This window comes from Gopherus flavomarginatus, chromosome 2 (assembly GCF_025201925.1).
Source record: "Gopherus flavomarginatus isolate rGopFla2 chromosome 2, rGopFla2.mat.asm, whole genome shotgun sequence".
NCBI lineage: Eukaryota > Metazoa > Chordata > Testudines > Testudinidae > Gopherus > Gopherus flavomarginatus.
This window is the reverse complement of record NC_066618.1, coordinates 208327679-208352171: the sequence shown is the minus strand read 5'-3', so window position 1 is coordinate 208352171 and position 24493 is coordinate 208327679. Positions and strand designations below refer to the sequence as shown.

Here is a 24493-nt window from a genome sequence, read left to right as displayed (position 1 = left end):
CTAAATAGCAGGCAGTTTAGAGAGTTGATTCCACATGATTATTAAGACAAATTCTGATGTCATTTATACTGCTGTAAGGGCCCAATTCAGAAAACCAATCCCTAAAGCATTTAAACACATGCTTAACTTCAAACACATGCTAAGGTCCCACTGGCCTGAATGGGACTTAAACATGTGTTCAAGTGCTTTACTAAATTGCAGCCAAAATCCAGAGTATCTATTGACTTCCGTGCTCAGGATTTACACTGATGTAAATTAGAACAGATTTTGATCTAGTCAAATAATTTTCATATTTTTTTCCACTTTCAACGGTCTGACTCAACAGGGTGAAACATGATTTTTTCTGCACATTTTATTCTTTCCATTTAGTAGATATATTTTATTTCTTTGTTTCAAATGAAGCCTGAATTAATTTGGCTTTTGATTTACTCCTCCCCCTTTAAAAAAAAAAGAGGACAGTATCATAACCAATGTCCACTCAGCTCTGGGAATAATGTTTGTCAGTTTATTTGAGCTCCATCTGCTGACGCTATTGAAATAGCACAAAATTTTACTTTTGTTTTCTTCCTCAGGCCAAGATTTTCAAAACCAAGACTCTGAAGCAGGGCTTTAATGGGGCATGTGAGGTTCTCTGCCCTTTTATATATCAGCCCACTTATTCTGAAGTCTAACCCATGAAATAGAACTGAAATTTACAAAGCTGCCCTTGGGAGAAGGGTGGCTAAATAATCTAAGTGGATTTGAAAAACTCACTCTACAAACCTCATATTAAGCTCCTCTTTTTAAAAACCTCAGCATAAATAAGCGGTATTTACTAATTTATTTTTACTTCTCAAAAGCATAGCAGCACATTTCACATATGTATGTATATTTATATTTAGAATCTAGAGGATATTTCAAACCAAATTTTAACAAATGTAAATAAACTAATTATAAGGCTTAAATTTGCCATGCCACTTTTACGTATTGAAAGTTTTCATATAAAAGTGGCCCACAATGAAACATTCACCAGGAACATTTAGTTTGGCATCGATTTGACCAAACAAACACTAAGTGTACTGAGGTATTGAGATAATGATTTTAAAGTATAGAAACTTCAGGTGGTGATGGGTGAGGGTGGGAAATGGTGTCTTGTTTAATCTATTTCAAGGATGAGGAAAAAGAGGTAAAGCAGAGCATTATCTAGCAGACAACCTCATAATTCTAGGCTGCCTTTGGCTTGTCCAACACTTGCAGTTCTCCCACCATACAAGCAACTATGATGGTTAAGTGCACAGCTCCAGGAGAGTTTAAGAGTAGCACTAACAATGTTCTCTCAACCCCCACCTTCCCCACCAGACTAACTCAAACAACACTGCAAATAGCAGAGGCCTGTTCTCTTCTCACATGAGCTTCAGTGAAGTTATTCCTGATTTACACCAAAGTGAGCAGTGAAGAACTAGGCCCCAGTGTCATAACCTAGTCCCAGATTTGGACCTTAGCGTCCAAAATATGGGGGTTAGCATGAAAACCTCCAAGCTTAGTTACCAGCTTGGACCTGGTAAAGCTGCCACCACCCGAAAAATTAGAGTGTTTTGGGGCACTCTGGTCCCCTCAAACCTTCCCTGGGGACCCCAAGACCCAAATCCCTTGAGTCTCACAACAAAGGGAAATAAACCTTTTCCCTTCCCCCCTCCAGGTGTTCCTGGAGAGATACACAAAAGCAAGCTCCGTGAATCTAAACAGAGGGATTCCACCCTCCCCGTTTCCAGCCTTGGAAAACAGAAGTACCGAGAGCTAATCTTTCTTCCCCCCTCACCCAGAGGGAATGCAAAGTCAGGCTAGTAAATCTAACACACACAGATTTCCCCCTGACTTTTTCCTCCCACCAATTCCCTGGTGAGCACAGACTCAATTCCCTGGAGTTCCCCACTAAAGAAAAACTCCAACAGGTCTTAAAAAGAAAGCTTTATGTAAAAAGAAAGAAAAATACATAAAAAATGGTCTCTTTGTATTAAGGTGACAAATACAGGGTCAATTGCTTAAAAGAAATATGAATAAATAGCCTTATTCAAAAAGAATACAATTCAAAGCACTCCAGCAACTACACACATGTAACTACAAAAAAACAAACCTATCTTTTTGTACTTACAACTGGGAAACAGAAGATTAGAAAGCAGGAAATAGAGAAATCCTTCCCCTAGCCGAGAGGGACAGATACAAGACAAAGACTCAGACACAAACTTCCCTCCACCTGGATTTTAAAAAGTCTTGTTTCCTGATTGGTCCTCTGGTCAGCTGTTTCAGGTTACTTCTTTCCAGGTGAAAGAGACATTAACCCTTAGCTATCTGTTTATGACACGCCCCCCAAATTGCAGGCAGTGGGGAAGCTCACTGGCGGCGATTTCCTTCTAGAACTTTAAAATAAACAGATTAATACAACACATGCACCTTTACATATACCACTAAGTATATAACTAACAGACTTCTACATTTTAAGAACACTTTTTAACTACTGGATTCTGGGAAACTCTCAAGGGAGAGTGCATCAGCTACTTTGTTAGAAGCTCCTGAGATGTGCTGAATTTCAAAATCAAAATCTTGGAGAGCTAAACTCCAACGAAGAAGTTTCTTGTTGTTCCCCTTGGCAGTATGAAGCCACTTTAGTGCAGCATGGTCAGTTTGTAGCTGGAACCGCTGTCCCCAAACATATGGGCGTAGCTTTTCCAGGGCGTACACAATGGCATAGCATTCCTTTTCACTGACTGACCAGTGACTTTCCCTCTCAGACAGTTTCTTGCCGGGAAACACGACAGGATGGAAGTTGTGATCTGTTGCTTCCTGCATGAGAACTGCTCCTATACCACACTCAGATGCATCTGTGGTTACTAGGAATGGCTTGTCAAAGTCCGGGGCCCTGAGCACAGGGTCAGACATGAGCGTCGCCTTAAGCTGGGTAAAGGCCTTTTGACACTTATCAGTCCAGTTAACTGCATTTGGCTGGGTCTTTTTGGTCAGGTCGGTCAGGGGGGCAGCGATTTGGCTGTAGTGTGGTACAAATCGCCTGTAGTACCCGGCCAAGCCTAAGAAGGATTGGACCTGTTTCTTTGACCTTGGGACAGGCCACTTTTGGATAGCATCCACCTTGGCCTGTAAGGGATTCATGGTTCCTTGACCCACCTGGTGCCCCAGGTAAGTCACTCCGTTTTGGCCTATTTGACACTTTTTGGCCTTAACAGTTAGTCCGGCCTGCCTGATGCGCTCAAAGACCTTTTCCAGGTGTAGTAGGTGTTCGGGCCAGGAGTCTGAAAAAATGGCCACATCATCGAGGTAGGCAACTGCATATTCTCCCAGTCCTGCTAGTAGACCATCTACCAGCCTCTGGAAGGTGGCGGGTGCATTTCGAAGCCCGAAAGGAAGGACATTGAATTTATACACCCCCGCATGGGTGACGAATGCTGACTTTTCCTTGGCAGGTTCATCTAGCGGTACTTGCCAGTACCCCTTGGTTAAGTCTATTGTAGAGATGAACTGGGCACGTTCCAACTTTTTCAATAGCTCATCGGTGCCTGGCATTGGATAGTTGTCTGGATGAGTTACCGCATTTAGCTTACGGTAGTCCATGCAAAAGCATATTTCCCCATCTGGTTTGGGTACCAGAACCACTGGAGATGCCCATGCACTGGTAGATGAGCGGAATATACCCATCTGTAGCATGTTCTGGATCTCCCGTTCTATAGCAGCTTGGGCATGAGGAGACACCCGGTAGGGTGGGGTTCTGGTTGGGTGAGCATTATCTGTGTCAATGGAGTGGTATGCCCGTTCAGTCCGTCCTGGGGTGGCTGAGAACAATGAGGCGAAGCTAGTGCACAGCTCCTTGATTTGTTGCCGCTGCAGACGTTCCAGGGTGGTGAGAGGTTCACCTCTTTCACGCCACCGTCTTTTTTCCCTTCGTAGTAGACACCGTCAGGCCACTCAGCATCATCTCCCTGGACTGTAAACTGACAAACCTGTAAGTCTCTGGAATAGAAAGGCTTGAGAGAATTAACATGGTACACTCTGGGCTTTAGTGAGGAATTGGGAAATGCTATGAGGTAGTTCACAGTTCCCAGGCGCTCTTGGACTGTGAACGGCCCTTCCCATGATGCTTCCATCTTATGGGCCTGTTGCGCCTTCAAGACCATGACCTGGTCTCCTACCTTGAAGGAACGTTCTCTGGTATGTTTGTCATACCAGGCCTTTTGCTCTTCTTGAGCATCCTTTAGGTTTTCTTTAGCAAGGGCTAAAGAGTGTCGGAGGGTGCTTTGTAGGTTGCTTACAAAGTCCAGGATGTTAGTTCCTGGAGAAGGCGTAAACCCCTCCCATTGCTGCTTCACCAACTGTAATGGCCCCTTAACCTCGTGACCATACACAAGTTCAAACGGTGAAAACCCTAAACTGGGATGTGGTACAGCCCTGTAGGCAAACAGCAACTGCTGCAACACTAGGTCCCAATTATTGGAGTGTTCGTTGACAAATTTACGTATCATGGCCCCTAAAGTTCCATTAAACCTTTCCACCAGGCCATTGGTTTGATGGTGGTACGGGGTGGCAACCAAGTGGTTCACCCCATGCGTTTCCAACAGTTTTTGCATGGTCCCTGCCAGGAAATTAGATCCTGAATCAGTAAGGATGTCGGAAGGCCAACCTACCATGGTAAAAATGTCTGTTAGGGCCAGGCACACAGTGTTAGCCCTGGTGTTGCCTAGAGCTACTGCTTCCGGCCATTGGGTAGCAAAGTCCACGAAAGTCAGTACGTACTGCTTTCCTATGGGCGTCTTTTTTGGGAAAGGACCCAGAATATCCACAGCTACTTGCTGAAATGGGACCTCAATTATGGGGAGTGGCTGGAGAGGGGCCTTGACCTGGTCTTGAGGCTTTCCCACTCTTTGGCATACCTCACAAGACCGGACATACTTGGCAACGTCCTTGCCCATCCCCTCCCAGTGGAAGGACTTCCCTAACCGGTCCTTGGTTCTGTTCACCCCAGCATGGCCACTGGGATGATCATGGGCTAAGCTTAAGAGCTTCCCCCGGTACTTAGTTGGAACCACCAACTGTTTTTGCGGCTGCCATTCTTCCCGGTGTCCACCAGAAAGAATCTCCTTGTATAAAGGTCCTTGGTCTATAACAAACCGGGATCGATTAGAAGAGCTGAGAGGTGGTGGGGTGCTCCGTGCCGCCGCCCAAGCTTTCTGCAGGCTGTCATCTGCTTCCTGCTCAGTCTGGAACTGTTCCCTTGAGGCTGGGGTCACCAGTTCTTCCTCAGACTGTGGACTTGGGCTTGGTCCCTCTGGAAGCGATGTAGGTGATGGGGTTGTTTCCGTTGCTGGTGAACCGCTCTCCACTGGTGCACCTGAGGGTATTTCAGGCTCTGGCTGAGCCTTTTGGGTATGGCTGTCTGTTGCTTCTGCCAGTTTTGGCTCGCTGGTGCCCTCTGGCATTGAGTTTGAAGATGTGGTTGCAATTGCTGGCGCTGGTTGCTGTTCCAGTTCCGGGCCTGGGACTGGAGGCGCTGTGGCTGTTTCAGTGGTTGGCATGGAATCCGGGTCAACTACCTCTGTCTGGGTCTCTGGTAACACAGACGGGGCGTCTGTGGACGGTTTAGGAACAGGAATGGGTCTGGAAGCTTGCCTGGTTTGGCTACGTGTAACCATTCCCACTCGCTTGGCCCGCTTCACCTGGTTGGCCAAGTCTTCCCCCAGTAGCATGGGGTAGGATAATTGTCATAGACTGCAAAAGTCCACATTCCTGACCAGCCTTTGTACTGGACAGGCAGATCAGCTGTAGGCAAGTCTACAGCTTGTGACATGAAGGGGTAAATTGTCACTTGGGCCTTTGGGTTGATGAATTTGGGGTCTACAAAGGATTGGTGGATAGCTGACACTTGTGCCCCCGTGTCTCTCCATGCAGTAACCTTCTTTCCGCCCACTCTCAAATCTTCCCTTCGCTCCAAGGGTATTTGAGAGGCATCTGGGCCTGGGGATCTTTTGGGTGATGGTGGTGTAATGAACTGCACTCGGATGGCGTTCTTTGGACAGTTGGCCTTGATATGTCCCAGTTAATTACACTTAAAGCATCTTCCATCTGATGGGTCACTGGGTCGAGGTGAGTTACTGGAGACTGGTGAGGTGGAAGAATAGGGCGTCTGTGGCTTTACTTGGGTTGTATGTGGGGTCTTTGGCTGTCCTCGGTTGTAGGGTTTATGGTCGGTGTGCCCCCTGGGGTATTCGTTCCCCTTGACAGTAGCTTTCTTGCTTTCTGCCACTTCCATCCATCTGGCTCCAATCTCCCCCGCCTTGGTGAGATTTTTGGGTTTTCCATCTTGTATGTACCGTGTTATGTCCTCAGGAACACCATCCAAGAACTGCTCCATTTGTATGAGGACGTGCAGTTCTTCCAAGGATTTAACATTGTGTCCTGATATCCAGGCCTCATAATTTTTCCCAGCGTAGTAGGCGTGTTTGGGAAATGACACATCTGGTTTCCACTTTTGGGTTCTGAAACACTGACGGGCATGATCCGGGGTTATCCCCATTCTGTATCTGGCCATGGTTTGAAAAAGTTTATAGTCGTTCATGTTCTCCTTAGGCATTTCAGCTGCCACCTCTGCTAAAGGTCCACTGAGCTGTGGCCTCAATTCTACCATGTACTGGTCTTCAGAGATGTGGTACCCAAGACAGGCTCTTTCAAAATTTTCTAAGAAGGTCTCAGTGTCATCACCTGCCTTGTAGGTGGGAAATTTCCTGTGCTGTGGAACAATCATTGGCGCAGGGTTGTTAGGGTTGGCTGTGTTTTGCTTAGCCTTTTCTAATTCCACGGCCTGTCGGTGGGTTTCTCTCAGGAGTTCCAACTCTCTCCTGTGGGTAGCCTCTTTTTCTCTTTCCCTTAGCTCCATCTCTTTTTGTTTTATTTCTAGTTCCTGTATTTTTTTCCATATCTCGTTTGTGCTCTGCATCTTTGATTTGTTCTTCGGCCTCCATTTTTGTCTTGGTAGGCATGGTTCCTGTTTTCTTGTGTTGGCGCGCCCTCCGGTGTTTATCTTCTGAACTGCAGGTTCTTTGTTGCCTCCTGGGGTCTGCCTAGCAACAGTGCCTTTTCCCTTTCTTCCTCTAGCTAATCTTTTAAATGTAAAGTAAACCAGAAAAACCACTTTATTTGCATGTGTATAGTGCTGGTAATTGCCCCCTAATGGGAGTGCTATTGTCTGACAAAAGACCCGTAATAGCTCCTTAATGGTTCCTTGCTTAATATGCAAGCCACAACTGCCAGAGAGAGCAGAAAAAAAAATTCTCTCTGGTTCCCTTTAAAACCAAACTGTTTCTCTCTGCTTAAAAGCCCCTAGCAGAGAAAAGAAAAATATAATATTCCTACTGGCTTTTGGATTCTATCTTTCCCACCACCGCCACCATGTCATAACCTAGTCCCAGATTTGGACCTTAGTGTCCAAAATATGGGGGTTAGCATGAAAACCTCCAAGCTTAGTTACCAGCTTGGACCTGGTAAAGCTGCCACCACCCGAAAAATTAGAGTGTTTTGGGGCACTCTGGTCCCCTCAAACCTTCCCTGGGGACCCCAAGACCCAAATCCCTTGAGTCTCACAACAAAGGGAAATAAACCTTTTCCCTTCCCCCCTCCAGGTGTTCCTGGAGAGATACACAAAAGCAAGCTCCGTGAATCTAAACAGAGGGATTCCACCCTCCCCGTTTCCAGCCTTGGAAAACAGAAGTACCGAGAGCTAATCTCTCTTCCCCCCTCACCCAGAGGGAATGCAAAGTCAGGCTAGTAAATCTAACACACACAGATTTCCCCCTGACTTCTTCCTCCCACCAATTCCCTGGTGAGCACAGACTCAATTCCCTGGAGTTCCCCACTAAAGAAAAACTCCAACAGGTCTTAAAAAGAAAGCTTTATGTAAAAAGAAAGAAAAATACATAAAAAATGGTCTCTTTATATTAAAGTGACAAATACAGGGTCAATTGCTTAAAAGAAATATGAATAAACAGCCTTATTCAAAAAGAATATAATTCAAAGCACAGCAGCAACTACACACATGTAACTACAAAATAACAAACCTATCTTTTTGTACTTACAACTGGGAAACAGAAGATTAGAAAGCAGGAAATAGAGAAATCCTTCCCCTAGCCGAGAGGGACAGATACAAGACAAAGACTCAGACACAAACTTCCCTCCACTCAGATTTTAAAAAGTCTTGTTTCCTGATTGGTCCTCTGGTCAGGTGTTTCAGGTTACTTCTTTCCAGGTGAAAGAGACATTAACCCTTAGCTATTTGTTTATGACACCCAGATTCATATTTTAAATATTATCCAGTGAACCTCTGGACAAACTGATTCCTGATATAACTTCACTGATAAATTGGCTCTTCTTGTTTTATTAAATTATTGCAGGACTCAAGGGCCCAAACATGAGGTCCTTACACAAGCAAACTTCCAAACAACTTTAATGGGAATTTTTCTGAGTAAAGACTGAAGGTAAAATTCACCTCTGCGTAGACGTAGCACAATCATGCACCATTTAAAATTCTCCTTATGCTCCTTTTTGAGCACTTTTTCTCACCCTGAAAACTCAGGATCCAAATGTGGGCATAATTCCTTGAGCATTAGGCTTGTAGACTCATAGACTTTAAGGTCAGAAGGGACCATTATGATCTTCTAGTCTGACCTCCTGTACAATGCAGGCCACAGAATCTCACCCACCCACGCCTGTAACAAACACCTGACCTATGTCTGAGCTTTTGAAGTCCTCAACTTGTGGTTTAAAGACTTCAAGGTGCAGAGAATCCTCCAGTAAGTGACCAGTGCCCTATGCTGCAGAGGAAGGCGAAAACCTCCCAGGGCCTCTGCCAATCTGCCCTGGAGGAAAATTTCTTCCCGACCCCAAATATGGCGATCAGCTAAACCCTGAGCACGTGGGCAAGACTCACCAGCCAGATACTCAGAATTCTCTGTAGCAACTCAGATTTCACCCTCTCTAGTGTCCCATCGCAAGCAATTGGGCATATTTACCGCTATTATACCATCTAATACCATCTGCTCTCATTCAGCCAATTTATCACCTTTGCATTCTGAACTTGGCCAATAATGTAGAGGAGGTACCATAAGTTAAAGATAAGATCCTCACTACTATGCTGGTTTGATATTGTTTCACATTGTAAAAACAGAAGACACAGGCAGCTACAATAAAAGACAAGGACCAAATTCAGGTCTCCATTAAAGTAGCATAAATCCAGAGTAACTCTATTGACTGCAATGGAATTAAGGTGGATTTAGGCTGGTGTAACTGAGAATAGAATTTGATCTAAAATCTTCTAAGACAAAACAAGAAAAATCAATTCCTGATCCATGGCACAATCAAAGGGGAAAACCATACATAGCGAAATAGTCTATAAAGCTGCTAAGATTTAGAAACCAGAACATATCATTTTATGGAGAGATGAAACCGTGTATCTTCTGCATCAAAAAAGAAGCCATAGTACAAAGACAGCATGTATCTTACAATGTTTTCTTATTTTGATATTTTGCCTTTATAAAAGTTAACTTTTTAAGACATCTCCACCAGCTTCCTATCCTCCTAAAAATGTCTGACTCTTAATAAAGAGACAAGGCGAGTGAGGTAAAAAATGAATGAAGACACTAATATTCCACAAGGATGCAACTGAAATTTAGACTCTTCACAGCTTTAGTGCTGTGAACCTATACTATTGTGTGCAGCATTACCAAACCCAGCTTCAAAAATCAGACCTCCACAAATCATGCCATTTTTTAAAATAATGAAATTTGGGCTCATTTTATTTTCCTTTTGTTTTCTGAGTCTTCAGGGTGCCTTTGTAATCATGTTCCATGCTTTTCTCCACAAGTATAAGATCTAAGAACTTTATTTTAAAAAAAAAGGAAGCTGAGATGTTCACATAATCACATGAATCCTGGACTTGGGGCTTTAAGAAAAACACCAAGCATTGCTAGACTCAAGATAAAATTGCAAGGTTAGGCAAAACTATATATGTTTTACAGTATCCTGCACCAGACTGCAGCTGACATTTTGGTTTTTGGGCAACAAGCCCTTGAGGCTGCTTTTAAATTTTCATTCTCTATTGCCTTTGGTGAAAGGAAATTTTCAAGGCTGTCTAAAGACCATGAAACACAGAGGAAGATTGCTCATCGGTAACTCCTGTGTGCTGCACTTACTGCTCATTTTGCTGTGACTTTATGGTGTTTTGCACTATGAGAAAAAAAACCTCTACCTACTGTAGACAATATTCACACAGACTTCCACAATTCAAAAGTAAGCTAAGAGCTGATCTACACTAACTCTGTGAGATGATCTAAGTTATGTTAGTTCAGTTATGCAAATTATGTAACTGAAGTCAACATAACTTAGGTTGACTTACATTGGTGTCTACATCGTGCTACGTCGACGTGAGACCATTTCCCATCAACATAGCTGCTGGCTCTCAGGGAGAGGGAGTATACAAGTTGATATGAGAGCACTCTCCCATGAATTTAGCATGTCTTTACCAGATCCACGAAATCAACACTGCTGCATTGATCACAGCAGTGCCGATTTAGCCGGTAGTGTAGACATAACCTAAGCTTTTGATCCTGTAGCCCTTAATCACATAAGTAGTCCCATTGACTTTAAGAGGACTACCCATTTAAGAGCTGGAGGGACTTATCAGAAAGAGTGTATTTAAGACAGCAGCTTGGACATGGCTGCCTCACATAAAAATTTCACTCTGCTGTTTGCAAATGCCAGTAACAATCTGATAATCTTACAGTCATTAGTGAGCATTAGAAAAAATTCTACTCTGGCAGCTTCATTCTCTTCATAAAGCGGGAAGAAAAAATATATTACCCTTACAACGGGCTCTTGTAGCCAAAGGCGAATAAGAGTTGCCAGGGTGTAGTACATCACAAGCAGTAATATGGGACTGGCATGGTGATACCAGAGTAGGTCTTGGTTTGCTATGATCTTCCAGGTGCTTGAGCAGTTGGCTTGAATTACTGAAGTGACACCAAATAACCTGATCAAAAAGAGTAAGAAAAAAATTTAGAGAACAAATATTTAATTTTAAAATGTTTTAAAAGTACAATTAACAGATACGTGAATATCTATCTTAATTTTGTTTACTTTTTCTACTTGTGAAACATTGGCTTAAATACAGTTTGATTTGATTAAAATGTTATTTATTTAAAGTGTCTTAACTGAAATGCAAGTCAAAGTCAACATTTTCATTTCACGACATTTAGTGAGTACAAAAAAGGGAGGGTTTTTTAAAATAAAATAAATAAATAAATATATGGAGATATACCTATCTCATAAAAATGGAAGGGACCCTGAAAGGTCATCAAATCCAACCCCCTGCCTAGCAGGACCAAGTACTGATTTTGCCCCAGATCCCTAAGTGGCCCCCTCAAGGATTAGAATTCACAACCCTGGGTTTAGCAGGCCAATGCTCAAACCACTGAGCTATCCCTCCCTCCAGAAAAGACAGAAAATAAGGACATTATGTCTTTGCATCTCTCCATTCCAATGAAAAAATGACCAGGGACCTGACTCTTGTCGACTCAGGCCTGAAGAAAAGGAAAAAGAAAACTTCATGGCAAATCTGTGTGTTACATCCTGGTAGCCACTGCCACTCCCTTTGGGTCCAACCTTTAACATGTAGTAAGTTATGATTCATAGCAAATTAGTAAATTGTCCCACATCATCATTCTAGTCATTATTTTGTCCAGGACAGAGTTGGAGAGCAACTCTCTCAGTAATATCTACAGAGGCTTCAGAACTTGTAACAGCTAGGAGTTTTAATGCACTGTCCTAAAAACCTAGGCCACAATCCCCGAACACTTATATACATGAGTAATTTTACACAAATAAATAGTCCATCTGAATTCAAAACTGTTCTAGATGGAAAGCGAAGCCACTCAAGAAGCACATTTTAGAGGGTGCACAAGAAAAGTTATTTGTGAAATTACCTGTGAAAAATAACATAGGTGAAGTTTTCCACAAAGAAAACATGAGGCATCTCAGAGAACGATTTTTAAATTATTATTTTGCTGGACCTCACAAAAATTTCTGGCAGGTAAGAATGGCTAATTGCAAATTGAAAATTATTTCAAACAAGAAAACTGCTGTATTTTCTACAATTAAAAATTAAAGCAAGATGCTAGAAATTCCACACCAAAACTGGTGAAAACTCAATAATGAGTCTAGTCCCCACAGTTTAAAATATTTTTGCGAAGTTCTAAAGCAGGGTTATATGGTTTATCACTATTTAACTAAAGATTAACTAAAGATGGCAGAGCTACGATTTCTATGGAAGACTTAAGCAGTGATCTCTATTCACCTAAGAACACTGTAGTTTTTCATGTCTAACTAGGCAGTTAGGTATGCCAGATAATGACTTTCTCTAGGAGTATTGCATACCTCGCCTTCTGACTTCAACCAACCAACACAATAATTCCACAGAAACATACTGCTTGGTGTGTGTCTTTTTGAGGTTTTGAAAGGAAGAGAATTAAAAAGGGGAGATTCATACCTTTTCATTTACTAGAGATTAGCAATATGGGTGTAACGGCATCAATCACTAGTCAGAAATCTCTAAATCTGGTGTTCTAACCCATTCTATTAAACAATTTCCTCAGTGGTCACTTCTCATTCTGATCACTAACATGAGCCAGAGGCTGTAAACTTTCAGACATTTTACAGTTTGCTTGGAAAAGTAAAAGAGAATTCTGCATACAAAATAAAACGCTGTAACTAGAGGGGAGCCTGAGCAGCCAGGTTTGGATATGGCCCAGAATCAAACTTACTGTGAGTTCAAGCACATTTGGACCTGGTGATTTGGTTCAGGTCTATCTAACTGCAACATATGCTAAACTGTGTTATGTTAATATTTCTACTATCATAGTAGAACATCCTCTGTTGCCTTCTGCCTGGTCTCTCAACCAACTCGCATCTCTTGTCTCTTACTGATCAGATGCATCCAGCTCCCACCATTCTATCTTGCTCCTTTATTTTATGCTACACTCTTCTCTCTACTATTTTAAAATTTTATTTGTAAGTACAGCATTGAATCACAACAACTCTGTTTTACAACGGTATCATTGTTTCAGATCATGATCTAACTCTCACTGAAGTCAATAGAAACCTTTAGTTTATACTAAAATCAGGAAAAGAAAAGATGTTACTGTAGGTCATCTACTTTATCTCTCTGCCAGCGTAGAAATGATTTCTACAATACATATTCTACTGCTTTGTACAAAACCTACAGTAATTTTAAAGTTTCTAGATTTAAGTCTTCATTTAACCTCCCTTGGAAGACTACTACACATTCTACATGGTTTTACTGTTCAGAAGATTTTCTTGTTATTCAGCCTAAATATTCTTTGTTTTATTTTCATCCTCTCACTCCTAATTATTCCCATTTTGTACCACACTAATTAATTCAAGTCCCTTCTAGCTGTTTATTCCTATCAAATACTTGTAGATCATTACAGTGTGCCCACTTAGTTGTCACATAGCTATTCGATACCTATTTAGCTCTTTTAACCTTCTCGTAATTCAGTACCTCTAGATCGATCATCCTTTATCTTCTCTGAAGTCACCCCAATGTTTCAGCATTCTTCCAGTATGAAGGTACTCAACACAATATTCATTATGTGCCTGATCCAAAGTATACTCAAGTCAAATGGAAATATTTTCATTCATTTAATGGGCTTTGTACCAAATTGCCTCTCATGCAGCATTTGTGCCTGTCCATTAACTTCAATTCGAATTGTGGGTGCACGGAATCACTCAAGATCAGACTCTAAAACCTTTTAGTTATTCAAAGCTTTTAAATACATAACAAATATTCTGGCATGACTTCCACAATACGAAGTTGCATGAGAAGTGATATATGAAATACCATGCTTCTTTCTAGATATTTTTATGTTAGAAACATGTCACAAAATCAGCCCAACTAAGGATCAGCTATTTTTTGAGCTTGGTTCTGACCTCAGTAGATGTCTTTGTCAACATACAAAGCATATACGATAAGAAAACGGAAAAGAGAAAATAAAATGTAAAGCTTGACAAGCATGTAGCTTGTTCAGTCTGGACACTGAAAAAACGTCTGGAGAAACCCATCTACTACTGTATACTCTTAGCTTAAAAAATCATATTTAGCTCCTTGCTAAACAAATAATTTTCCAGGTACAAGACAGTGAGCCATCCCATTTGTGCATAGAGGCAGAAGTTTTATTTTTCAAGGTACAATTTAGTATTCCAAAAACATATTTTATAGAAATCAGTGAATTCACAGAGAGGCAATGATCCAAGAAGTGTTTTAAATTATGAAGGCCAGGAGGAACTTTATTACTCTGCTGAGGAACATTAGGAAACAGCTCACTTAAAAATAGCTTTTAAAACAAAGGTAACAGGTGGTTGTCCCATTGCTGCTTTTCAAGCCCATTTTCCCAGCAAAGCTTCCTACTGAATCCATTTGGTGGATGTACTCTGAACTTCCAAGACTCTTCCTGACAAATTTGCAAGCTGCGACTATGATAAATATTTAATAGTAATGTAGCATCAAAATCACATTGACTTAGAGTGGAAATGTTGCTTTTAACTGAAAACTATGAAAAACTCTCTCTCATGATATTCCGAATTATGGAGTTGTTGAAGTGTCACACAAATAATGGCTGCACTCAGCTCACAGCTAACATATGTCCAATTTACAGCAGTTTATTGGCACTTTAAGATGTTATTAGAATCAGTGCTATGTTATGGTTTTACGTATCCATTGATTAATGGTTAAGCAAACAAATGGAAATTAAATATACGTCATCCACAAGACTGCTGAACAGCTATTGCAATATATGCTACATACAGTCGTCATGAACTGGGACATTTTTCATTTCAAGAACAGATTCACAGGTCCAGATTCTGGTCATGCTGATATTATTAGCAGTTTATCTATTGAATTCAATGGGTCCAGGACTTGTTCCATCAGTTTTTAAACCAGAAGGGCAATTATGATAATGTAATCTGACTCACTGTGTAAACCATGTAATTCTTGCATCAAATCATAAATTGCAGTTGAATTCAAGAGTATATTTTAGAAAGACATCTAGTCCTGATTTACAGATTCCAAGTGATGGAAAATCTATCACATCACTTGGTTGGCTGTTTTAATGGCTAATTACCTTTATTGTTAAAATTTTGCACTTCATTTCCAGTTTGTATTTGTCTAGCTGCAACTTCCAGTAATTGAATCCTGTTATACATTTCTTAGCTATTAAAGAGTCTGCTACAACAAGATACCTTTTCCTTGTGTAGGTAATTATAGATGTAATCAAGTTATCTCAATCTTCTCTTTGATAAACTAAATAGATTGAACTCCTCGAGTCTCATTGAGCTGTATGTAGCCCACGAAAGCTTATGCTGAAATAAATGTGTTAGTCTCTAAGGTGCCAGAAGTACTCCTGTTCTTCTTCCGAATACAGACTAACACAGCTGCTAGTCTGAAACCTGTCATTGTAAGTACTATTTTCTAGACCTCAAATTAATCTTGCAGCTCTATTTTGAACACTTCAACTTTTCAACAACCTTTTTTTCAAGTACAGACACCAGAAATGAATTTCAGTAATAGTCTCAGAAATGCCATATGCAGAGGAAAGTCCATCTCCCTACTCCTGCTCAATATTCCCCTGTTTCTACATCCAAGGATTACTGTAGCCTTTCACCCACAGCATTACAATGGAAGATTATGTTCATTTGTTGATTTATTATAATAACCAAGTTCTTTCCAGAAGCACTGTTTTCCAGGATATCTGGCTATACTCTATCTTGTAAGTATAGCCTAGATTGTTTCTATATACATAACCTCAGATTTTGCTGTATCAAAACAAATATTGCTTGCTCCCAGTTTACCAAGCAATCCCTATCGCGCTGTGTATGTAGCTTCAGAAGGATTAGATTTTTATCAGTCAATGTTGATAAGCGTCAATTTCTCTGTACACACACAAAACATATTTCCATCGACAATAATCGAAAATTTACAGCTATGCAAAGTAAGAAAAATGCTTCTTGAGAAATGATTAGTGCTAAATTCAAGGATATTTACTTTATATATTTTGAAGTGTGATGTTGACAATTTGTTTCAACAGCTATGAAGATTTAACTTTTTGAATCTCAACGTCTTCTCTCCTAAATAATTATTACCTGACTCCTCACAATTTTCCCCAACTGTGAAAATTTAAATTGATAAAACTTCATACTTCACTGAACAGCAGGGATATGAGTACCAACTGTTGTATTACATCCTTATCACTACATAAGATAAGGACTGGAAAAGGAAACTAGTTTCACTTAATACTTCTATGTCATAAATTAAAAAAAAATATAGGCTAAAGAAGCCAGTGTGTATCATTATCAAACATGTGAATGCACTGTTGTTACAAGTTGTTACAAATCTGTCATTGCAAGTTTTTCATACATTAGATGGCAAAACAAAAATCCTTCTTTGACAGTAAAGCTTTTCTTTATTAAGTAAACATTTTTTTTAAATATAGTTAAAATGCATATGTACAGTACTTCTAATTTCAGATTTTACATTTTGGAAATAACTGAGTCTGTGACTTCATTAATGAAGTTCTCACTTAATCTGACTCCTATTTCTGGTGTATAAGGTCAGGGAACAATATTATATAAAAATGGTATTTTTGACCACTTAATGGCAGAAACAACCAGCTTGCATTAAAGGGTTAGGAACTGTCACTAAGTAATTAAGACAACTAAAAGCCACACGTTTGCTGCAGAAAGCCTGCAAGTGAAAAACTAACAAGGTCGTAAGGATTTAGATCCTGATTCACTAGATGGAAGTAAAACACATAGCAGTTTTTCTCATGAGCACACACTAACGTGCAGCAATGTGCAAACCACACTTTATTCAGGTAATTACGCATAAAAAATTAATTCAGTGCTTTGGATCAAAGAGGACATCAAGTGATTCATAATGGCAGGGAAATGTCTCTTATGTACTATTGATTATGCTTCCTCTGAAGGGGCTTAGAGTGCAACTGATTCTCAGGCTGGCTAGAGTTCTAGTGAGCCTCTCAATGGCCTAATCACAAATACTCATAAGCACAACACAGTTTTGTTTTCGGTTCTCATGTATTCTTGCTGGACTTCAAGGTCTGGTGATTGAGAAATGACGGTTTTTGTCCCATTCTAATTGCATCTGTTGGCAGATTTATAAAAGCTAAACCTGTTCCAGTATTGTCAAAATTCTCTCTGAACATCTGCCATAGATCATTCAGGTCAGACATAAAACCTCAAGCAAATAACGTGTCTGCATATATGTTAACATATAACATAATCTTTTAGTGTTCTACCCCATTCAGAGATGATAAAGTGAAGAGATGGAATATGTTACATCCTAACAGCTATTGAAATGCTGGAGAGGTTTTGTTTTGGTAAATGCAGAAAGAAAAAAAGAAAAGGATCTAAATGGTTCTCCAAACACAGCTGAGACTTACTTTTTTTCAAGCTGTCAGGGCCAAAAAAAACAGAGATTAAAACCAACCAGCCAATTCTCACCCATCCCCAACCCCCAAAAATCTGTACAGCTATTGCATGCAATGTTACTTCATCTGGCAGAAGCCAGAAGCCACTGCTTCCGTAGGATGTAAAGGCAAAAGGAAGTATAAATTCCCAGAACAAATGTGATTGTGTTATCTTTTGAGCTGGGGAAATGATAATAAAAAGCATCACCATTATAGTTTATAAGGAAAGACAAAATATTTGTAAAGGGAGCAGAAGCTCTTGGGCCCTCACTACAGGGGGATTTTTGTAACCACTGTAACATAAGTAACAATGCTGTCTAATTTTAGAGACAATCATGCAAAATGCTTTCATATGATGCTGGCCTTCCTTCTTGATTCCAGTTGCTACATTGCATTCAAATAAATTAAAATACACTATTAAATGCTTTTCTAACATTACTTTTCTTATGCACCACCTTCCAAGATATTCTGTACACTGTGGGGCCATATCCCCATGCTCTGTTTCGTGGCTGCAACTCCTATTAGTTTTAGTAGACAGTTACTCCATTATAACTAAGAATACATGGAAATAATGGGTCATCCCTGCAATTGGCTCTTCAATGGGCTACACGTGGACCCAGAGGTCTCCCTGCAAGGATGACGTCTTTTTCCTTTCTTTCTCATGTAACTGGTAGCACTATCTGGTAATGTATGTTAAGAAGTACAATCAATGCAGCATCATAGCATAATAGTTTAAAATGAAAATGTAATTAGGGATTGGAAAACTCAAATTGCAGCTTTGCAAAATATTTAGAAATTTACTGAATAAAGACATTTTCTCATCAAAAGCCTGCATATCACACAAAGGGGTTTTTTAAATTAATATTTCTCTCTCATCTTTAGACCTTACTTTATGCTAAAATAGTCCTATTACTGCTAATACAAATGTTAACAGTTAATCACGCAACAATATTAATGCTAGGTCCGTGTTATAAAAGCAATTTGATCTAAATGGAGAGAATTCCTGATTATTCACTCTGGACCTGCTCTCTTCTAGTATAAAAGTTTTACCATAGATGTAACAAAAGGTGAAAAATGAGTATGGGTAAGTCTATTACAATGTCAAATGTTGATGCAAAATGGGAGGTGATCAGAGAACAGGACAGTGAAAAGATCAAAGTTTTATACTGCTGAGGCAAAGTTTTATAGCAAATTCCTACAGGATCAGCATTTCCTCTTTTTTTATTTACTTTTTATTATTATAGAAACCTTTTGCAGTGCCTGATGCTTATAAAGTCGCTACTTAAAATACCAGCAAGATTAACAGAGGCTTTTTTATTTAAAGTAGTGTAATGCAAATTAAAAGAAAGCCTTCGTCCCCCGACTAAGATACAGTACTAGAACATAATGCAACTTTCCTTCTTGCTCAATACTTTGTATAAATTAAGGGGTTTTCTTCCACTTTGTTTCAGCCCAAAATATAATTATCCTAACAAAAGGGTGGTTAGCAAAACCTGAAATGAATAGAAATGAACAGATTTCTTTTTAATTTCTTTGGAAACACAAAGATAGTCCAAAGGTGAATATTTTCAGAAATGTTAGTAAAATTTACATTGGCTATTTTAAAATCAGCTGAACATGAAAAAATGATTTTTCATGCTTTACAAAAATTGTTCAGATGCTTTTCTTCCTCAAGTCCCTTAAAAAGGTGGCATCTTTTTTAAACTGCAGACTTGACTCTGAGTTAGCCCTCAGTGATGAATGTGAGCTGTGTCAAATCTGAAATTGGCTGGAATAAAAAATGCATCTGGAAGTAAAGCAATTGCATAGCAAAGAACAAATACCATTATTACATATCCTTTTTCTCAACGATGCCAGTAGCCCTTACTCACACAAGCTGAACCCAGTGATTTCAGAGAGGCTAACAGGAATGAATAAAGGCTACTCACATGAGTAATGGTTTGTAAAATCAGATGTTTAAAACGTGCTCTGAGTTCTGTTATCCAGATAAACACATATACAAACATACATCACTCGAATCTCACATCACACGCTGAAATAAACACACACTCTTGAAAAGAACGCAGCAGGTTTGACAGCCACTCCAGACTTTCTCTCTACCCCAGAAGTTTATTACGAATTGTACATATGCTGTAGGATGCAGCACACTTTGGGGTACAAGCCTCCAAAGTACAATAACTATCTAACTTTATTGACCGTATATGTTAAAAGAAACATTGGAGGATGGAGACTAAAGAATAGGGTAAGGTGGCCAGAGTATGTTGAGGGTCCAGACGGATTAGGATCAGAGGTGAAAGTAAGCAGGTACGGGCTGGTACGGAGGACTGGTAAGAAAAGGAGACTGCCTGAGGGAGGGAGAAGCCTGACCCCTGCATAAGAATAGTTTAAACTCAGCTGTTCCCTGAGTGGTTCAGCCCTCGGGGTTAAGAGTGGTTTCTGGCATCCTTGTTAATTTCACTCACAGTAGCTGAGGAGAGTGGGGAGGGTGTGTTTGACCATGGCAGGGGCAGTCTTTGTCTGCCCCCGGGATGAGGGGATCTTGTCTCCAGTACTAATATACACAACAAATACAAGCATTTGGCTGCACAGCTTAAATTGAGCTAATAAAAGCAGGTGGAAGGGGAAAACTCACTATTACATTAGTTTCTTGTCTCCTCCCTCCCGCTCCTCCAGCCAGGCTGCAGACAAGGCTCTGCATTCCGCCCCCCATCTCTCCTGCAGGGGTTCTCCTCTAGGCTCTAGCGTGCAGTAGGGCCACTGGCTGAGATGCCTGCTGCTGCTGTCTGCATAAGAACAGTTTAAACTCAGCTGTTCCCTGCGCAGTTCAGCCCCTAGGGTTAGAAGCCGTTTCTGGCATCCTTGTTAATTTCACTCCCAGTTGTTGTGGTGGGGGGGCAGGGTGACCATGGCAGGGGCAGTTCTTTTCTGCCTCTGGAATGAGGGGATTTCCTATACACAAAAAACACAAACAAAATCAGGAACCATTTCCAAGTTCAAATCTATCCCATTCCCTCCCCAGCAGAGGATCATGTTGTGATGTCCAAACAGCTTGCAGATCCTCTTTGAAATGTTACTGAACTGTGCCGGGAACAACTGAGTTTAAATTGTTCTTATGCAGGAGGCAGGCTTCTCCCTCCCTCAGCCAGTCTCCCTGCTCCCTGCTGCAAGCTAGAGAGAAGTCCCTGCAGCTGCAGCTCAGTGCCAGGCAGGGAGAAAGCACGGAACCTAGTGTTTGCAGCCTGGCTGGAGGAGGAGGGAAGACACGGAGAAAAATGTGACAGTGAGTTTTCACTTTTTCAGGCTTATTCCAATAGTAAAGTTTTATTACAGACAGTCCTGGTAGTAGTAATAGTAGCTTTATTTTCTCTATCTATATCATGCAGTGGGATAGATCCATGAAGTACGTAGGAGAAGTGGGTTGCTTGTGATTGGACCATATGGGTAAGAAATGTAAATTACTATCACTCCTGCCCAAACCCCAGGTCTCTCAGCCACCTTGCAGCTGGTAGCTCTGGAGGTGATGTAAAGGGCCCAGCCCCTAGCTTCAGCCGAATCCCTGAGCCCTTTAAATCCTGATTTAAAAGCTCGGGGATTTAAAGGCCTCACCTCTTCTGATAGAGGCCATGCCTCTTCTGGTTGAGGCCCCTCCTCCTCCACAGGATCTGGAGTACCGGCAAGTCCTTTAAGTTACTTTCACCCCTAATTAGGGTTAAGATGATAAAGTCAGCCTTTATTAGTGGAAAAATTGGCATTTGTTTTGCCAACCCAAATTTCCTTGAATATTCCATAAACACTTATCTTCACCAACGGCTTGATCCTGTAAGTCTCCTCTTCATGCAGCTCAATGGGATACCCATGTACAGAGGGCTTGCAGAATCTGACAGGGTTGAAGCTTTTAAATTGCTAGTTTTGAGTGATGCAAAAATGTTCAAAACATCTGTGATACCAGTTTACAACATGTGAAAAAACCCTTTGTATTCATACTTGGATAATTCAAAATTGGCTTAATGGAATTTTTGCCATGCTTATAACAATTTATTGTTTGCTCATAATTCTTCTCAACCCAATTTTAGCTCAAGGAGATTTTTTTTTAAAGTATCTGACATAGAATGAAAGTGCCTTCCCTCAGCCATAACTACAGTGTTGCTATCACAACACTGCAATACACACATTGAACGTGAGGTTTGATGGTTAAGCAGATCAGAATGTCATCATGTTTCTGTAGCTCTTTAGCAGATGTCTGTTTGTACTTTTTTCTACCGAGACCTGGTTTCCATAGCTCTGATTGGATCAAAGTTTTTCTGGCAACGACAAAACCAGCACCAGTATATCCCCCACCCTCTTCTTTTAGTCAATGACTTTTCCTTTAAGGGAAAACTAATCACTAACGCAGAGCTGTTACATGTGAAACCGCATGAAAAAATGCAGAATTTAGACCTTGTGGGCAAATACCATCCATGTAATGTAAGTAAAGAATGAAATTATGAGCCATTAATCCAGAGATAAATGCATAGAAGACAGGGTTACACCCTGAGGATTGAGCATTATATAAAAGTTAGCAAAAACTCTATTTAACTACAACATGGCTCTTAATTAAAAAAAATCTTATAGGCAGCCATAAAAAATTCACTTTTCTCTCAAGTGTATTAACAACTTTGAAACAGGATGTTAAATATTATTTGCTACATAACCTATTTTTGTACCTAATAATGGATTTTTTTCTGAGGCTATGTGACTGGAAGCTGTTATGCTTTGGACATCCATTAAAAACAACTGGATCTCAGACATTCAAATACTTAATGTGTGTGAAATAAAGCAGCTGGATATAAAGATTTGAGAGTTACAGCCTGTTTCACAATATTAGGGCTTTGGAGTTACTCTCTGTAGTGGTAGAAATACAAGTGTCATTACTTTAGAGTGAATAGTATCCCAGTGGTTTTACTAATGCTGTGGATACAATCAAAGCCCTTTAGAGCTAAGACAAAGGCTACTTTCTGAAGCATGGCATGAAAAAGATATATTCATCTTCCAAATCAGTCCATTTCCCCAGGTTTACATTTTGTTTTGTCATCCATACTGCATCTCTGATATAGCCTGAATGCTCTGATGAACATTAATATAATGCTTGTTTTACAGTAGATCAGTGAACTATATCAACATTTGTACCAACTGTAGCCCTGAGGGCAGGCCTGGATTAACCAATGTGCACTCTGTCCACCTGCATAGGGACCACACCAGGTCTGGCCCTAGAGTTGCCACTTGCTGGGTTTTTAAAAAATTTTCCTGGATATTTTTGATTCCGCATTGCCAGTTGCAATGTGCCAGGATTTTTTCACTGGTTACTTAAAGTTACTTGTGTCACGGAGTCCCCGGGTGATGCTCTGGACCTGCTCCCCAGAAAGCCAGTCTGGACTTTGGGGAGCCTCCTCTCCCTTGGAGCAGACTGTCTTTAGGGCAAGAAGCTCACATGGCTTCACCTCCTCCAGTGAGGCAGACCTCCACGTCTGCCCTCACTCCTCATCCCCAGCCAGCCCCAAACTGAAACCCCCTCAAAACGGTCCTTCTCTGGGCTTTGTCGCTTTCCCGGGCCAGGAGGTCACCTGATCTCTTTGTTCACCTTTAGCTATTTCCTTGCAGGGGGGGAAGGGCCCTGGCCATTTGTTGCCAGAGAGACAGTGTGTCAGTGATTTATGCACACTGGCCTTTATCCCACCACCTAGAGACTTAAGAAACGCATAGGGGAAACTGAGACACCCAAAAAACAGTCCCACTTCGTCACAACTTGTAATTTCATAGAAACAATACGATCATAGAATCATAGGACAGGAAGGGACCTCAAGATGTCATCTAGTTCAGTCCCCTGGACCCACGGCAGGACTAAGTATCATCTAGATCATCCCTGACAAGTGTTTGTCTAACCTGCTCTTAAAAATCCCCAATGATGGAGATTCCACAACCTCCTAGGCAATTTATTCCAGTGCTTAACCACCCTGACAGTCAGAATGTTTTTCCTAATGTCCAATTTAAACAGCCCTTGCTGCAATTTAAACCCATTGCTTTTGTCCTATCCTCAGAGGTCAAAGAGAACAATTTTTCTCCCTCCTCCTGCAACAACCTTTCATGTACTTGAAAACTGTTATGTCCCCTCTCAGTCTTCTCTTCTCCAGACTAAACAAACCCAATTTTTCAATCTTCCCTCACATGTCATGTTTCCTAGACCTTTAATCATTTTTGTCGCTCTTCTCTAGATTTTCTCCAATTTGTCCACTTCTTTCCTGAAATATGGCACCCACAGCTGGACACAATGCTCCAGTTGAGGCCTAATCAGTGTGGAGTACAGCAGAAGAATTACTTCTCATGTCTTGCTTTCAACACTCGTCCTAATACACCCTTTTTGGGCAAATGTTACCCTGTTGACTATATTTAGCTTGTGATCCACTATGATCCCCAGGTCCCTTTCTGCAGTACTTCTTCCTAGGCAGTCATTTCCCATTTTGAATGTGTGCAACTTGTTTCTTCCTAAGTGGAGTACTTTGCATTTGAATAAGAACAGCCATACTGTGTCAGATCAATGGTCCATTCAGCCCAGTACCCTGTCTTCTGAGAGTGGTCAATGCCAAGTACTTCAGAGGGAATAAACAGGACAGGCAATCATGAAGTGATGCATTCCCTGTCACCCGTTCCCAGTTTCTGGCAAACAGGCTAGGGATACTTAGAGGATAGTTTTTCATCCCTGCCTATCCTGGCGAATAGCCATTGATGGACCTATCTTCCATGAACGTATCTAGTTATTTTTGAACCCCACCCACCACCCCCACAAGAACTAAATAAGTTCACGGAGGATAAGTTTACGGAGGATATAAGTCCTTATTGGATTTTATACTATTTACTTCAGACCATTTCTTCAG

General features: G+C 40.8%; 1 protein-coding gene across 1 annotated transcript in view; it reads right to left on the bottom strand.

The window, feature by feature from the left end:
• PIEZO2 (piezo type mechanosensitive ion channel component 2) overlaps positions 1–24493 on the bottom strand; it is a 484884-nt gene that overhangs the window by 129503 nt on the left and 330888 nt on the right. Inside the window, exon 8 of the mRNA XM_050942210.1 lies at positions 10891–11059. Within this exon, the coding sequence (XP_050798167.1) occupies positions 10891–11059 (169 nt within the window). The remainder of the gene's footprint in view (positions 1–10890; positions 11060–24493) is intronic.